General features: G+C 28.7%; 2 protein-coding genes across 4 annotated transcripts; one reads left to right on the top strand and one right to left on the bottom strand.

Annotated features, from left to right (window-relative positions):
* Positions 1–1,107: 1,107 nt before the first annotated feature.
* Positions 1,108–6,181, top strand: LOC112783670 (filament-like plant protein 7). 3 transcript variants are annotated; one of them, XM_025826709.3, is made up of 7 exons: positions 1,110–1,558; positions 1,838–2,023; positions 2,250–2,359; positions 2,544–2,691; positions 2,964–5,172; positions 5,289–5,349; positions 5,430–6,181. In XM_025826709.3, the coding sequence occupies exons 3-7, from the start codon at positions 2,261–2,263 to the stop codon at positions 5,937–5,939; spliced, it is 3,027 nt and encodes a 1,008-aa protein (XP_025682494.1). In that variant the 5' UTR covers positions 1,110–1,558; positions 1,838–2,023; positions 2,250–2,260; the 3' UTR covers positions 5,940–6,181. The 3 variants fall into 3 exon arrangements, with proteins under 3 accessions (XP_025682496.1, XP_025682494.1, XP_025682495.1); XM_025826710.3 differs by having other exon boundaries at positions 1,192–1,558; positions 1,909–2,023; XM_025826711.3 differs by lacking the exon at positions 1,838–2,023 and having other exon boundaries at positions 1,108–1,558.
* A 933-nt stretch (positions 6,182–7,114) lies between these two features.
* Positions 7,115–8,002, bottom strand: LOC112783671 (small ribosomal subunit protein uS9). The gene has a single exon (XM_025826712.3). The coding sequence runs from the start codon at positions 7,731–7,733 to the stop codon at positions 7,296–7,298; it is 438 nt and encodes a 145-aa protein (XP_025682497.1). The 5' UTR covers positions 7,734–8,002; the 3' UTR covers positions 7,115–7,295.
* Positions 8,003–19,146: the final 11,144 nt, after the last annotated feature.

Raw genomic sequence — 19,146 nt, 5'->3', positions numbered from 1 at the left:
TGGATTAGTAAAGGCTTCTAATAAGAAGGAATTCAACCAGTTTTCGAAAATTTCTTTTTCATTCGTTTTACAGTCTAAATCGAGCATTCTTTCTCCTTCCATTTCCTGGATTTTAGGAACGTATTTTGATGGTATTTTTGTATATTTTGAATCTTTATTTATAAACCCCTTTTTAAAAGCATAATTATCAAAACATGTTTCCCATTTAAATTGAGATTGATTATCCCTAGATGTTTCAGCTTCATTTTTTACTTGTATTGGAATTGCTGGTTCTTCGTCACTTGAATAATCTAGGATGTGTTCTTCATTTTCTATATTTTCAGAATTTTCTATTTCTTCTTCTATCTGAAATCCCTGTTCCATAATATTATTTTCTTGAGCCATTTTTAATTGTTTAAAAAGCATTGTAACTTCTTCTAATTTTTCTTCAATATTCATAATTTTAGTGGTGGTTTTACTTTTAAATCTGTTATGTTGATTATATTTTGAAATTTTTCTTCTTTTGGATTTTCTTTTTCCTTATTTCTTTGAAATTTTATGGATACTAGTATTTCTTCAAGCATATCTACTATAGAATTTAATTGTGGGTTAAAAGTATGATAAAGATGTGGGGAATCATTTCCATGATAACATTTCTTAGAAATTCCGTGTGAAAAATAAGTTTTTTCAGGTTTTTGAAGTCCTTCAATAAAACTTATAGTAAAATAAAGATTTTGAGAAAAATCATTTTGTATTGATTTTAGGAATTCAGTGTCATTACAGTTAACATTAGTTAAAATCATTAATTTTTGATCTATTAATTTTAATAACTTAATTATTTCTTCTCTTAAATCTTCTAATTTACTTTTTTCCATTAGGTGACGTTTTTCTTTGTGAAGAGCTACGGTTTTAAGTGAAAAGTGTAGCTTTAAAAAGTGTGGTTTAAGTAAGCAAATCTTTAAATCTGTACAGATTTAGATCTGTACCATATAATTTTCTCTGAAATGTATACACTTATAATAAGGAATTCGGAGATAAGCATTCAATATTCCTTATAGTTAAAGGTGTGGGTCTTTTGTTACTTTTCATTTTTCGATACCAACACTGTATCCTTTATTATTATTATTATTTTTTTTTTTTTTTTTCCGAAGTGTTCTTTTCTCTTTTACTCTGTCACATACAGTGAATGTGATATCTTCTTTTTCTTTTTCTGTTGTCTCCCCTTCTTTTAGGCAACACCTAACATCACATATCAACTTCTGAGTAGGATAATATTTATACACAAATTACATATACAAATACATACAAACTAGAATTTAGTAGCTGTCGGTGGAGAATGGAAGCATCCTATGACATATATATCCGTTGAGATTTTCTTTCTTTTTTCCCATTTTTTTCCCCTCTCAACTTATTTCTCACTGCTTTTACTTTCACCTCCAATTAAGGTTGCTATGGTGGCAAGCTCAAGTGTGAAGTGTTTCATTTTGGCACCAGTAGTAGCCTTGGGTGAAAAAGAAGAAAAAGGAAGAAAAAGAAAAAGAAGCCTTTTTTATTCTTAATGATACTACATTCTTGACAGGTACCAAAAGCAACACACTACACTCTTTGAACACCTCTTAGTGCACTTGTCTTTTCTCTCCTTTTCACCATCCATTAAAATTGTTGTCATCCCTGTTTTTCATGCTTGTTTTAATTCAACCTACAACTGCAGTTTATGTCTGTAACACCAGATTTTTCAGATGAGAGTTTGAGGAATGAGATATATAGGCTACTATAGCCAAAGTGAATACTGTTCTTCATGACATATAAATGTGAAGCTTAATTTTCTCTCCATCTCAAACTGTTGTTCTTGTAACAGCTTTAGATGGCTTTTGGTGCTTGATTTTCACCTTTTGATACTAACAAATGGGCATCATCACATATTGCTAGAAAGCTCATGCAAAACGAAGTATAAGCTTTCGGAATTTTGAAGTGAAAGATTTGATGTCTCAATAGAACAGCAAAGTACTAATGCATGTGGCCGTAACCTGTTGAAGTAAAACATGTATGCCTTAATTTCAGTAATGCACATCTTATTCTCTAAACAGTTAAAGGATGAACCTGTCTAATGCCTCAAATAATTAATTGCATTGTCGCTTAGTAACTGTTGATAGTGGAGTAGCTCCTACTTGTTTAGATTCTAAATGGATATGAAATTCATATATCATTGGTTTAGCCCTTTTGGCACTTTCTCTTGGTAACTCAACTGAAGTTTCCTTGTTCTTGAATAGTATCTGAAATCATGAACAATAAACCATGGCTTTGGAGGAAAAAATCTATGGAGAAGACAATCTTTGCAATGGACAAAGGTGTAAGCCCTCCTGGAACCAATGAAGAAGGGGTACTCAAAATTCTAGTCTTACTTTTATATGTCACTATTTGCTTCCCTCTTCCATCATCTATTCTCTTGATTTTGCAAATGCAACTCAGAAACCTGCTAAGCCACTATCTGCTGCTCTTGATTTAATTCTGTGATAGATTTGTGCCATCTGGTTCATATACTAACACTACTACATTTTTGCCAGGTAAATAAACAGCCAACAGATATAAAACCTGGATTGGAAAGATCACCGGAAAGTCCAGACAAGAAGTTGGCAACAGTTCTCCTTGATTACCACGCCGGAAACGATCCTTCCATGGAACGCAACCATAGGCCCCAACAAGAAATTAGAGGTATCTTACATTATATGCATGGCAGATTTCTTGGTAGATACCACACTTTCTGTCAAGGTTATCAAAGTTTTGAGTTAACTTGCAAACTCTTGAACTTGTAAGAGTTTACAACTTTTGGTCCCAAAAATTTGTTTACCAGTAAACTCTTACAAATTTACGAGTTAGGTAAACTCTCAAGTTTGATAACCTTGCTTTCTGTGCATGCTTTCCTCGTCTTCTCTGGCTTCCAATTTGGTTTTGGCTGATTGTGATGAATTTCTGATAAAAACTAGGCATGGAAGGGGCAGAACAAGTCGAATCTGCCAATGATTCAGATAAAGGATCACCTGCTGAAACCGTAACTTCAACCAATGCAACATGCCATGAACCTTTTCAGCAACCAAGTTATATTCAAGAACAAGAGCAGATTCAGAAAGAACTGGAAGAGAAGTTGAGAGAATCAAGTAAAAGGATAGCCGAGTTAACTGCTGAGAATGCTCATCTAGCTAATGCCTTACTAGTCAAAGAAAAATCTATTGAGGACTTGCTTCAATGCAAACAACAAGCAGAAGCAGAGTTTACTACCTTGATGGCAAGGTTAGATGCCACTGAGAAGGAAAATGTTTTCCTCCGATATGAGTTTCACGTGCTGGAAAAGGAACTTGAGATCAGGAAGGAGGAGATCAACTATAGTCGTCAGTATGCAGATGACTCGCATAAACAATATCTTATAAGTGCTGAGAATGTCTCAAAGTTGGAAGCCGAGTGCCAGAGACTCCACACGCTGCTGCATAAAAGCTCACCTGGTCCTGCTAATTTAGTGAATACGAAAAATGAAGCCAGAAAGACGAGGAGGGAGACAGATATGAGAAGAAAAAAGCCTAATCCTACCAGAGATTTGGTTTGCAAGAACAATGATATTAGAAACTCTACCAAAGTATCCGAGAAGAGCATCGGCTTGGTGTTCAAACGGTTACAAGATCTGGATGAGGAAAACAAGGCTCTGAAAAGAATTTTAACCCAGAGAAATACTGAACTAGATTCATCAAGAATCATGTATGCTGAAACAGCTTCCAGATTATCACAGGCTGAGATTTTGCTCAGGAAGTTTTCTGAGAATCAGAAGTCCATGGAGCTAGCAAAGTATTATCCCACATCAAGTGAACTTTCTTTAATATCAAAATTTGATGTTGCTAGTGATGATGGAGCGATCTCTACTGGATCCTGGGCAAATGCTCTTATTTCAGAACTTGAGCATTTGAGAACTGCAGAGGGTGAATGGCATAAGAACATGAGTTTCTTCATGGATGACTTTGTTGAGATGGAGAAACAAGCCATAGTTTCGGTTGATACTCCTAAAAGAGGATACTGCTCTGATACAAGTGGGAGGGAACTGGTGCCAGTTGAACAAGATATTAGCTTCACTGAAGGGGAACAGCAGAATCAATTCAAACATCCATCTGAGAGATCATTTGATTGGCTACAAGTTGTTTTGAATGCAATCTTGGAAGAGAGCCGCTTATCAAAACGAAGCCTTGATGAACTGTTTGATGACATAAAAATTGCTTTTGGTTGCATGAATCACCCAACAACCTGTAAACCTGATAACAGTTTCAGTGGTTCTGGGGAAGCAAAAAGTTCCAAACAATGTGACTCTCATTTGAGAAAGTCAATACATAAAATTATCAAGCTCATTGAAGGAATCGCTCCCGAATCATTCATCTGTAACAACTCTTCAGATTGCTTGGAGGATAACTCGCATTCTAACATATCTCATTCACCAACATCTAAAGAATACTTTGTTCATGTTTTCCAATGGAAGGTTTCAGACTTGAATCCTCTTCTGCATCAACTTGTTCATACCTGCAAAGATTTGCTAACAGGGACAGCAAATTCGGAAAATTTTTTTGAGGAGGTAGCATTTGCTTTGGAGTGGAGCATCAATAACTGTGCCACCTCCACAAATGCTTCAATTGCAAGAGATAAGATCAGGAGGCATTTTGGCTCTCTTCTGTCCAAAATTGATACCGGGAATCAAAGAGATTGTGATGATAAACAGTCTTTTCGCTCCACCTCGGGTGCTTATTCAGATGACCAAGGTGTATGCCTCAACACACAGAAAAATCAGTATGACCCCATTGAAGAAAATAGGAAGTTGAAAGAGGATCTGAGATGCACAATATCTGCAAAGAAGGACGTGGAAGCCAAGCTGACCGAGGCGAATCAGAACTTGACAAAACAGTGTCAAGAAGCACAGAATAGTATCAAAGGTTTAGAATCAGAAATGGCAACATTGAGAGAATCCAAAGGAATAATTGAAGATCAGATTGAAAAACAGAAGATGATAAATGAAGATCTTGACACCCAGCTTACCATAGCACAAGCCAAGTTAAATGATTTCTGTCAAAAGTTCTCATCCTTAGAAGTCGAATTGGAGGATAAAAAGAACTCCTGTGAAGAATTAGAAGCAACTTGTCTTGAGCTTCAGCTCCAGCTGGAAAGGTTTAAGACTTAAGATCTTTTCTTAATTTTCATTTTGGTGTTTTTGTTCTGTTTTGGTTCCAGTTGTTGCAGTTTTCCTTTGGTTCTGATTTTGAGAACATCACAAATTTTAACAGCATTGCGAAGAAAGATGCTCCAATATATGGTAGATGTGATGCGGAAAAGATATATCAAACTGTAAGTAATTGCATATAATTCAACTCTTATAACTATCATAAAGTTACAACTAATCAGTAACGATCAAACACAAAATTCAGGGCTGGGAGATCACAACAGCTTCATCAAAGTTGGCGGAGTGCCAAGAAACCATCCTCAACCTTGGGAAACAACTCAAGGCACTTGCTTCGTCTAATGAAACAGCACCTTTTGACAGGGTAGTCTCTGCGACTAGTACTACTATGGCCAATCCTACTCAAAAGAAGAACCTGGTCAAACGATCTTCTCTACGCAACCAAATGCAAGCTGAGGATGATGCTATGGCAGAGATCCATGATCCTGTTCAAGTTGGAGAGAGTGAATGCAGTAAAGATACAGATAAGCCACCCCTTCTTCAATCCGAAGAGGATAGTGCTATGCATGGTCCAGAAGTCATAGCTAATGCTTCACAACCAAGTGTTACATCAGAGCAAAATGATAGAAGCATTGCTGCTATGGGGTCTCTGGCAATTGTACCGAGTAAAAAACAAGGAAGCCTTGGTTTTCTGAAGAAGCTACTACTAAGACAAAAGAAAGGGAAAGTTAAAGGCACTAAGATATTGGTAAAATGATGATTGGAAATGAAACTTGAACTAAGAATGGTCCTTCCAATAAAGTAAAGTTTGGCACCTTCTGCTATCTACCCTGTTCTGTTTGAATTTGTGACTGAGATTTTTGTGCAATGCATATTTAAATATCTTCTATGGATTGAAAATGTTTTCTTTGATGATTGGTGTTGACAGTTGCAGTGCGACATGCTGTTGTAAATAGTAGTGGAGAAAACAAACATGTGCATCATTGGTATTTGATATTATGCCCTGCTGGTGTTATATATAACTTATAGGAAACATTTCAAGTACACCAGTCCCCGGTGCACCAGTTGTTTTAACGTTGATTTTAATTAATATATATTATATATATTTTTTATAATTCAGATCAACGGTTAAAATAATTAGAGCACCAGTTGTTTTAACCGTTGATTTTAATTAATATATATTATATATATTTTTTATAATTCAAATCAATGGTTAAAATAATTAGAGCACCGGTACTCCTGGTGCACTTGAAATGTTTCCTAACTTATAAATGAAATGGATTCTGCTTGCATCTGTGTTTTCAATCACAATCATTTTGTCCACAATAACACTCCGAGTTTTATATAGTTTATCACAAAATAAGCATCAGGTTTGCCATGCCATGGATCCCACATTAATATCTGAACACATCTTTTGACCGTAGATTTTTGTAGTAAACAACGCTAATTCAAACTTGTTTTGGCGTTAAATACTTTTACACCCTACAGTTGCAAGAGAGACGAGTGTATTTGGGGCATTCATTGGAAACCCACTATTTTGTGGTGTCCTTCTCGGCCCTTCTTCGTTCTGTGTGGACACCGAACCACCATTCTGATTTCTGATAGCATTACCCTCAAAACGAGAGATGCTCTGAATTTAAAGGCCGTACTTTTTAAGGAAGAGCACATATTCTAAATTTTACAATGAAATAGCAAAAAAAATGTACCAATGTGGCTAATAGTCATAACCACACTCAACGGGGTCTTAATAGTTAATAATCCCAACTATATTTCATATGAAAAATGCTTCATATTGAAAATTCTCCCCAGCTTGCATTAATTATTATTCAGTCATCACTACAGCTACCAGCAAAACAGTAATTAGAAAACTAAACTAAATCAAATTTAAAAACTAAAACACTTAAATGAATGGAGAGTTTTGCATAATTCATATCTAGTAATCAATGAAGTTCTTCGATTAAAATTAAATATCTGTAAAACAAAAAAGCATCACATAACAATCAAAACGCAATAAAATCTCCAAGACTTAATATAACTACTGCTCAATAAGAGTTTTCCACAGCATAAAACATGAACCGAAACCCCATACCCCAAAAAACCCATTTTTTTCTCTCTAACGGTAAGATTTCTGGAACCTCGCGCGAGCGCCACGACCACCGAACTTCTTAGGCTCACAGCGCCTTGGATCAGCAACAAGTAAGGTCCTATCGTACCTGACGAGAATGTCCTTGATCTCCTTCTTGCTCTGTTCATCAACGTACTTCTGGTAGAACGCAACCAGCGCCTTCGCTATGCTCTGCCTTATGGCGTAGATCTGAGAAGTGTGTCCACCGCCCTTGACGCGGATGCGCATGTCGACGCCGGCGAAGCGGCTCCGCCCTAACAGAAGAATCGGCTCGAAGGCCTTGAACCGTAGGATCTCAGGCTCAACAAGCTCGATTGGGCAGCCATTGATCTTGATGAGCCCGCGGCCGCGCTTGCAGTAGGTAACCGCAACCGCCGTTTTCTTGCGACCGAAGCATTGGACCTGCTCGAGGGGCTGCGCCGCCATTGCTTCCTCTCTCTCTCTCTCTCTCTCTCTCTCTATTCTCTCACACTGCTGAAGGCGTTGCTTGTGTTATCTGTCTGTGGAAAACCCTAAGTTTTTTGCAGTGAGCGAGAGAGATAGAGGTGGAAAATTTTGGGAGAGCGTTATATATGGCGTTTAGGGTTTTTGTACGGTTGTTAAAATAACCTTGGGTTGTTGCCGGAATTACCAGAGTTCCACTTATAGCCCAAAATGAGGCCCATATGAAAATGAAAGCCCACTGATCTATTGTTGGAGCTTTGAGATTCAGCCTGATCTCATGTTAAGCTTTTTTATTTTTTAAGAAGAAAAAATAAAATACAACTCCTGTTTACGTGTTTAGGGTGCCTTAGGCGCCGGTTCGAGTTGTTTTCATGGGTCTGGTCCGGTTTTCGGCTCCAGGCCTTGACAAAAATCTGTTGTCCAATAAATTAAGAGATATTTATTCATCTACCCAAAAAAAAAATAGATATTCAGCTCAAGAAAAATGGTATCACTGGACTGTTTCTTTTTTCTTTTGTTATTGTAATTTTAGCCAAATTTTGGTTTTTTATTGGTACTAGTGTATGTTCTCGTGTCTTACACGGGATAATACATAAAATTATATAAATTTTTTTATTAAAATTTAAATAAAAAATATTTATAGTAATTATTATTATAAATATTTTACAACATAAAAATATTAAAATAATTAATATTTGTTTTAATCAATTTGGATTGGTTGAATAGTCATCTCATTTGTCCATTTAAACAAGTATTTAGAGTTCGAATCTCATCTTGTGTGCATAACAATCCATTAGATAGCAACAGACCCTTAATAAAAAGAGTATCAATATGTGGTGGATTAGTCATCGACTTGCCGAGTTAGGAAATCCATAGAAAAAAATTGTATTTGTCTTTAAAATAGATTAATTTTTCATTAATAGCAATATTTATGGACTTTTGTCTTTTGTTGAAATTTACTTGGGACAATTTTATTTGTTGGTTGGTATCATATTCATTCTTGAAGTCAAAACAATATGATCAACATTATTACTTGTTAAAACTTCACATTTTATGAAATGATTTCTAAATTTTCAAATTCATAAACTTATGTCATTACAAAAGTTATTAGATTGATTAATATTTCTTGGTAACATAGTGTACCGAAACACCATCGTTGAGTATTAGTTAGTGTGAAGAGAAACCAATAATAATTTTGTTATTCAATATATAATTTATTCTATTAAAAATAAATTAATATTTTCTAAACTTGTAAATACATTTTTTTCTAATTTCTTATACTATTTTATTTGACAATATTTATCATTAAAAAATAACAAATGACCATACCATTTTACAATATATATAATGTACAAAGTAATTTTTTATCTTGAAATTAATTCTGGTTAGTGAGATAAAATTTAAAATATTTTTTTATTTTCTTACTCAAATTTAAATTTAAATTTAGAATTGATTAACAACTTTTTTTTTAATTTCAATAAAAAAATAAATTAGTTAGATACAAAATATTCAGCATTTAATAATTTCAATCATTTAAATTTTAATGACTGAAAATTGGATTAAAAATTAATTATAAACTGAATAATCGATAATATATATTATATTAGTACGTAAATAATAATATCCAATGTATTAATTGTTTATTTTTTTGACAGAATTAATGTATAATCTATTGAGGATTGATTTATTATCCAGAATTATTTTCATAAACTTTGTAATACGTGAAAATAGTGATCTTATTTTTTATTATTATTTAAAAATTCTTCGTAATTTTTTAATTATATAATTAACTTAATTAATAACCTTTATTATTATTTTTATACTAAAAAATATCAATTTATACTATTTACATATTTTTTTACTACTAATAAATAAATAAGTATTTGCACTATTATACTTATTGTCCTAGATACTGATTTAAGTTACTTATTTTGTATGTTAAATAATATTTTGTATATTAAATTTATTAAATATTAAGATGAAAAAATTGTTCAATAAATTATATAAATAGTCATTACATAAAAAAAATTATATATCATATATAATAATTCTTGATATATATAATGTCATATATATATATATATATATATATATATATATATATATATATATATATATTATCTATTTTAATTATGTGAATGATTATTGTTATTTTCACTTTTTTGTTACATTAGAAAATAATATTTATAACTAAAAAGAGATAATTAATTTTTTTAATTTGAATAAAAAATGTCTTGTAAATATATCCAACTTTTAGATATACTAAGTGTTATAATATTAAATAGTATAGTATTTACTATAACAATGACTCAAAATATTAATCAAGATATATTTGTGTTAGAATAAACTAATAATTTTATATTCGCGTATATTTAATAGGTTCTATGGGGCGGGTACTTATGTCGATGTCCTCATTAGGGGTGACAAACGGAAAAGCCCGCCCTGTCTTGCCAAAAACTTGTCATCTGGTGGGCTGGCCTGCCTCGCCCTGCCTAGTAAGGCAGTCCTGAATTTCTCCCCCGCCTCGCCTAATGGTACGCTGGCGGGTTGACAGATTCTCATTTTTTTTTATAAAAAATTAAATATTAAACAATATATATAATTTTACAATAATTCAATAACTTTATAATTTCTAAAAACATAAAAAAAAATTATAATTTTTAAATTCACACACGTTCAAGTCTTTATAATTTTAAATATGTAATAAACATAATTATAAACCAAATTTATTGAAACAAAATAATAAAACCAACATTGTCCAAAGCAAAATAAATATTATCCAAAATATATAATTAAACATCTTTAAGTTTATAATCAATCAAACATAAAACATAATCCAAAATATAATTTAAAATATTTTCAATTATCATCTTCATCCTCTTGTAGATGAATAACATCATAGAAATTTGTAAAAAAATGATCCTAACAAAATAAAAGCTTGGCCCAGCGGGAAAGCATGCCTCATCCCGCCCCGCCCTGCCCCGCCGAAGCCCGCCAAAGCCCATGGATTCGGCGGTGCGGGGTAGGCGGGCTTTTTAAGTTTGGCAGTCTCAAATTTCCAGCCTAACTCGCCTTTTGGCGGGTTATGCAGGCCATCACAACGAGTTTTGGCCCGTTTACCACCCCTAATTCCAATCTAACCCCAAAACGCGAGTAATCCCTACAAATATCTGTTTCGACTATTTTTGTGATAATCTCTATTGCAAGCATTCATTAGTTCGTGACGTGGAGCTATTCTAGTCACTCAATAAATTTTCAGATAATCAAAGTTTAAGTTATATCATTTTTATAAAGTCACATGTATCCTTGTTATAACTATTAATAGAAGATAAATGGATAAACACTAAGCTATTGTTTGGATATAAGATGGAAAATAAGAGGAAAGACAATGAAAAGAAAGAAAATGGAAAAAAAAGTATATATTTTTATATGTTGTTTAGATGAAGAAAAAATAAATGAAAAGAAAATAGAGAAAAATTTTTTTTGCTTGGATGGAAGGAAAAGTAAGAAGAGAAAAAATTATAATAGAGTAAAATTATATTAATGTTTTTATATATTATATATAAATTATAATTCAAAGGTTAACTCTGTATTTTTACCTATATTTGCACTTCTGCATCATTTTTTTTTCGCAACTTTAAAGAGAAAAATTTACATGAGCTCCACATACACTTTTATGTTTTTCATTCAATTTCTTTGTTGATCCAAACAATGACAAATTGATTTTTTTCGTCCATTTTTTTCTCCAACATTTTATTTTCTTACAAATTTTTCTAATCCAAACAATGCATAAATAAGTCACATTTTTCATATATATAACAATAACTAATATCACATATTAGGTTAATTTACGTTGATAAACCAAAGCCACCCCAAAATTATCTGAATCTCCCAAACCCAAAAATATTACCTGGTTGTCTCCATTTACATTTCTATATAAATCGAATTTAATGAATTCGAATTAGGGTAATAAGTAGTAAATCAAATCTATAGGATTCGAATCACTTGACATTGTGATTCGAAAGTAAATTGAATTCAAAGAATTTGAATTATATCATCCCCTACTAAATCGAATCTATAAATTTTGATTTATATGGTCCATGCTAAATCGAAGTAATAAGGTTCAATTTATACTTACTTAGTAGCAATTCAGCTCATTATAAATTAAATCTCCTTCATTTGATTTAGTAGCATAGATAGCATCTAAGTAATTTGAATCTTATAGATTCGATTTACTACGAAAACACATAATTCGCACTCCATAAATTTGATTTACATAGATATGTATATTGAAACATGCACGTAGCCATTTTTATTTCGGAGGATATACGTAAAATTGGTTTGCAAATGATTTATAAAGGTGATTTACCCCACATATTATCACTTGTGAAATCATAATATTTTAAGAAGTGATGTATCGACAACATAAATGTTGATAAATCTAAAAATTTTAGAAAAAAAATAAAAACATAAAAAAATTACATGTTGATCCATAAGATTTTTTTTTTAATTTGTCCATAGTCTATGATTAATAACTTTAAAATTATATATATTTTATTTATTTTATAGAGACATATAATTTTGTTATTGGCGATGTTAGTGGTTATAAAGAGATTTTTACCTTTAAATAAATTATAAAGAAATTAAAAACAAAATTAGTTGTTATTTTTTGATAATTTATATTTGTTTATTTATCCTAATGATTGTATATAATAGATAATATATTTAAGCATATTTTGAAAGAAATTATTGAATTTTATATAATTAAAAGTTAACTATGAAATTGAAACAAAGATGAAGTGAAATACAATAAACATATGAGGAATAAAAGTAAAATAAATAATTAAAAATAAGATAATAAAATAATTAAAAAAAGTAAAAAAAGATAGAAAAATAATGCATGTAGTTGATAAAAATGCACTGTCAAAAAAATTAGTATAATCAATAAATATAAAAGATAAAAGACAAAAATTAAGATATATTTTTGTTAAAAAAATCAAGAAAAATATTGTGAAGAAGAACCTATTAATTAATCAAGTTTTATGAAAATATTATAAAAAATTTAAAATATTAGTAAATAAAATAGTAGCTCCTTTAAGAACTATTAATCAAAATACATAAAAGCACATTCTGATTTCTAGATATAGAAAATAATAAAAGAATAATTCAAATTAAATTTATTTATTTATTTTATTTTTTATTTATTATTTATTAAATAATTTAATGTTTATTCAAATAATATAATTGATTAGTTATAATTAATGTTGTTCATCCTAATGATATAATTGAAATATATTGAAACTCTAACGGTAAAATTAAAACTAAATGTTAAGGATAAAATAAAAATAAAGTTGCATTTGCTATCTTGTAAATTTTTTTTAATAAAAATCTTATTTATACATTTTTAAAATACATCACTTTAATATAATGATATTTTTATTAAAAATAAAAATTATGATAAATATCTCATATATTTGTTAATAAATTATATACAAATATTTTTTGAATCATATCACTTTTATTATGTGAAAATAACTTAAATATCTTTAAATGTGATTATGATAATTCATTAAATATTATAATTTTTTTTACTAATTTATATTTAATAATTTACCTCTAACTTTTAATTATAATAAAAATATAAGATATAATGCCAAAAAAAAAGTTAAAGGGACATAAATTTTTTACTAATAATTTTTTTTTAGACACGTATCTATTTTTTTAAGTTATACATTTTAATTTATATAAATTAATGATAATTAAATGTAAAAAAAATAATAATTAATAAAGAAAAAAATTTAAGATAAACATGTCCTGAACAAATTAAAATAAAATAAAAAATTTTAATTATGATCATTAATTATAATTACATATATTTACTTCAAGATTTATACTTCAAAAACTCAATATATTAATATTTTGTATTTTTATGTCTCAATTTTAGACTATCACAAACATTAGTTACGCTCCAATAATGACAATACTTTAAAAAAATAAATATAATTAAATGATCTTAAAATTATATAATAATTTTTAAAATAACAAAAAAATATATAATTACCTAAAATATAATATTTGTATAGTAACTGAAATTTAATTGCCAATATGAAAGTAATATATAATATTATTTTGTAATCAAATAAGTGTTTAATCAAAGAATTGAATATTTATATAATAATATGACAAAATAAATTAAAATTTGAGTTTAATCAGAGCAAGCGCTCAATTTTAAATTTTCATAAATTAATTTATTTTTGTTAAAGTGAATTGCGCAATAAAAAATTCATAAAAAAATTCATATATTAAAGTAGAAAACAATTTATTTATAAATACAAAATTAAAAAAATATTCTTAAAAGTTGAATATGCAGTTAAAAAAATAAATTATAACTTGCAAAAATTATCTCTAGAATTTATTACAATAAATAATAAAACTGTAAAAGTCATGTATCTATATAAATTATATTAAATTATAAGATATCTAGATATTTAATCAATCCAATTAATTAGCTTGTAACTGATTTGATTTAATAATTTAAAAAAATTGAATAACCATTTTTAGAAATATACCAATCTAAATACTATAGATCGAAAATAAGAAAAATATAACTGAATTATATAATATTATTGATCATTATGTGTTATATAATCTAATTTTACAATTATTTAAACATTATTTTTATGAAAAAAATCGCATTATTTATTTTGAAAAAAATATTTACTCACTATTATAATTTAAATAGAATATAAAATAGATATTAAATCAATTTTTTTAATAATTACTCAGCCACAAATATCCATCAAGGACATGAGATTTAGAGCATACAAAGTAAATATAATACCTACAACTTTTACACTACTACGATAAGATGATTATCATAAGTCTTTTTAGCATAATAAACAGAACAACATATAATAATCAAGAAACAATCAAATCTAAAAAAATTATAGAACACCTATCATACACTACGATTATTAGTATTGAGGAAGCTTTAGCCATTTATTCTTTTATTAGCTGTCTTTTTATCTACTCTGCACTTTATCTACGAATACGTTAAGAACTAAACCTATGCTTCAACCTTTCAAAATTCCATATATTCTTGCCAAACAATATTATTATGTCTTTTTTTTTTTATAGAAACCATTAAATGGAAGAACCGTTGGTAAAAAGATGAGGTTCTCTTATAATATGTATGACTTTTTATGATAATAAAATAAAAATAAAAATCATAAAATAATATTGTGTATATTTAAGTTAATTTTAATCTTTTTTAATAACCAGATTTATCTTAACGTAATTGATAAATAATGACAGTTAATAAGAATTGAATATGTTTTGAGTATGCTATACATTTTATTATTTTGTACGAAACAATATTAGTTTTAATTTATATATTTATTATTGGGTATTAAAAATAAAAAGCATTTATATTGTTAGCATTTTTCAAACTTTTTTCAACTCTCACCGTGATTAGGCCTAAAAGATCACCTACCTCGTTGGAAATAAATGTAATCCAATCAATTTTTATCTGATAGTGCTATACATTCGCATAATCATAGGAGAATTAATTTTAGCGAGATAACAATATGGTATTTAGTTACTACATGATTATTTTTATATATAGAATTATCAATCAATTATGTATGACTTCTGATGAAAATAATACAACATGAATAGATATTGTTTTTTTTTTTTTTGAATCAAATAGATATTGTTTGTTAGGTAAAAGATAACAGAGTAACAAAGAAAATTAATTATATTGGGTGTATTCATTTTAAAAAATATTTTTCTATGTAATACTATAAAAAATATTATGGTCACCATGAATTATTAGAGGTTCAACTTCTATCGACAACGGTAGAATGCCTAAATTGAGACATTTTTAGACTATAATATTTATCAAACAAATAATTAATGAAACACCCATCCATACCTTCTCATTTTGAGTATATTTATACATAAAAAAAGTTGAAATAGCAAAAGTGATTAAAATAATTATTTTTTATAATTTTGTGTGGCTATCTATATATAGAAGACCAAAAGACCATGATTATCTAACAAAATTAATTTTATTTATTGCATTCAATTTGAATAATTAAAAAATTATCTTAGTTTAGTTTAGTCCTTAATTCACATGATTTAAATTTAGCTCAATAAATATGATTTGATTTTGATTTAATTATTAGTGAAAAATATCTCGAGAACCTATTTTATTCATAGATTTATTATTTTAATAATTAATTAATTAATATAATCTAATTAATTAATACAGATACTTTGTATAATTAGTTTGATTTAATAAATTAAAAAATACTAATAAGACATTAAAAGAAATAAATTAAAAAAATACTACCAAATCAAATTGATATAAATTATAATAAATTATGTGATATTTAAATACCTAATTAAATTAATTAGTTGATATAGTTAATTTATCATAATAAATTATATTTAATCAGTTAAAAGAAACAAATTGCTAAACACTCTCGTAAGCATATCACGTCAACTCCATCATTAAGTGCAGAAACCTAATTTTATATAATAGAATAGATAATAAATAGAATATATGAGAATATGATATGTGACATATTTTAATTATGAAATTGGTATTATATAATAGATTTTTTTTTAATTCTTATTGCTTGTTCGTTACTAATTTTTACATAATTACTTAATAATTTTCGCCTATGAAACTCAATTACCTAATATTATGATTTAATTAATAAAAATGATGACATTAATATTTTTTCATAAGTCTTGTTATTATTTATAATTAGAAAATAGCCATAAATAAATTTATTTTCTTAATGAATGTTAATTTTGTTGTCAAATTCTATATTACCTTTAAAGTTTTAGCGTAATTGAGTCTAATTTCTACATTTTGAAATGAATTTACACGAAAAAATTAATATGTAAATCACATTATTATTATAAAATTACCTTTTTAATATAATTAGTGGTGCTTATTTGAACCATTAAATTTAGCTTCTAATGATATTAAAGTTAACATATTTTATTATCTTATTCCTTCAAAGAATTTACACGACTGACATAAAAATATAACAATTGAAAAAAAAATTCATTACAATGTGTATATTCATTTTAACAAATATTCTTCTATCTAATACTATAAAAAAAATACATTGGCCACTTTGAATTGCTACAGGTCAACTTCTATCCACAGTAGTAGAATGCCTAAATTGAGATATATTCATCAAACAAATAATCAATAAAACACTTATTTGTACTTTTTCATTTTGGGTACATTTATATATAAAAGAAATTATACATAAAGAAAAAAGAAGGAGAAGAAAAAAAGAGTTGAAATAGCAAGAGCGATAAAAATCATGATTCTTATAATTTTGTGTAGCCATCTATATATAGTAGACCAGACAACTATGATTATCTAACAAAATTAATTTGTATTTATTACACTCAACTTAAATAAGTAAGAAATTATCTTCTTTTAATTTAGTTCTTAATTCACATGATTTGAATTTAGCTCAATATATATGATTTAGTTTGATTTGATTTAATTACTTTATTCATAGATTTATTATTTTAATAATTAATAAATTAATCAAATTAATTAATTAGTACACATAATAAATTTGGTTTAATAAATTAAAAGAAATAAATAAAAAAATACTAACAAAATATTAAAATAAATAAATTAAAAAATACTACTAAATCAAATTGATATAAATTATAATAAATTATATGATATTTAAATATTTAATCAAATCAATTAGTTGATATAGTTAGTTTATCGTATAACTTGTATTTAATAAGTTAAAATAAATAAATCGAAAAACACTCTAAAAAATATGCCACGTCAGCTTCATCATTAAGTGCAAACATCCGATTTTTATATAATAGAATAGATATAAAATTTTATTTATTCAAAATTGAAGGTCCAATCTTGTTCATACATTGATTTATCATTACAAGGCAAACATTATTCTAAGTTAAATAGTCAATGGCAAAGCTGTTTGTCTCAAGTACAGTCACACCTTTTAAACTTTTGAAGGAGGGTTAATAAAGCAAATGAAATATGTGAATGAAAATAAAAATAAAAATTAAGAAAAGAAATAAAAAGTGTAATGAAAACAAAAATTGGGCAAAATTGTAAGGGATCCTAAGAGAGTTGTGGCCGAAACCCTCGAGGAAGATGTAAGGCGCATGTTGTTTAGTTTGGCCCCACAAGTTGCTATCTTCCATGGGCTCAGGCGACAAAATTAACATGACTTCTTCCTTTCATTTTGTCCAAGCTTCAGCCATGGTTGCTCCCGCTACAACATCCTCAAAGTTGGGATCACAAAACATATTCCTTAAGGGCAACCACGCAATAATTTCAAACTCAAGAACCCCCAAATCAACATATCATGCCAAAACTCATTTATTATCTCCAACTTTCGTTGTTGATGGAGGAAAAAGATGTTCCTTTGCAATTGGACAAACATGGTTCTACAACTCATAGATGGGAGGACACCTGCGAAAATAAAATTACTTTTACATCCCAAGATATCAACAAAATTACGAAAATGACTGCGGTTACACTCCACTAACCACAATAATAACCAAGGCAAATGACATTTATTCATTTGTTGGTCAATCTTTAGCCACCATAGTCATATTAAAATGTAGCCAACCACTAGAAAAAACACCTTTATATATAAGTAGAATAAATAATTATTTGTACATCCATAAAAGATGATAATGTTAATATATGTATTTATAATAGATTAAAATTGATCTTGTACAAATGAAGATGTCTTTTGTGTGACAAAAATATCTTGTTTTAGTTATGCATTTATTTTGTTATTATCCAAATCTACATGACACCTCAACCCTCTAAAGTTCTATTCCTCTTCAATTTCATTTCTAATTTCAACCACCCATCCCTATTTTATAGCAGCAGCTTCGTCCTTATTTGCCACCACTACCGCTCTTCGCCACTACTCTGGTTCTGAATAACACAAACACGAACACATATCCTACACTACAAGAAAATCACCCATTCAGATACACTTGAAAAGTGTAGCCAAAAATAAAAAAAAATGATGCCTTAGGCTAAGGCTATGCTTTTTAGGCTTCAGAGACGCTTTTCTGGGAAATGTCTATACCAGTGTTGCTTATTCTCAAAGGCTACGCTTTTTCTTTATCAAAGGCTACGCTTCTGGCCTTTGGGAATAGGATGCGCTTTTTAAGTGATGCTGTCCAGGACCAAAGACTATGCTTTTCAGCTTCTATGTTTACCAAAATAGGCTACACTTTTTCTTGCTACTGCATCACCTTTAAAGCGTAGCCACATTGTATACCATAACTACTTTATATAAGTGTAGCCTTAGGTTCCTCATTATTTTTTTTCCTCCATATATATATATATAATAAT

The sequence above is a fragment of the Arachis hypogaea genome, chromosome 20 (assembly GCF_003086295.3).
Source record: "Arachis hypogaea cultivar Tifrunner chromosome 20, arahy.Tifrunner.gnm2.J5K5, whole genome shotgun sequence".
NCBI classification, from domain to species: domain Eukaryota; kingdom Viridiplantae; phylum Streptophyta; class Magnoliopsida; order Fabales; family Fabaceae; genus Arachis; species Arachis hypogaea.
This window is presented reverse-complemented; position numbering and strand designations above follow the sequence as displayed.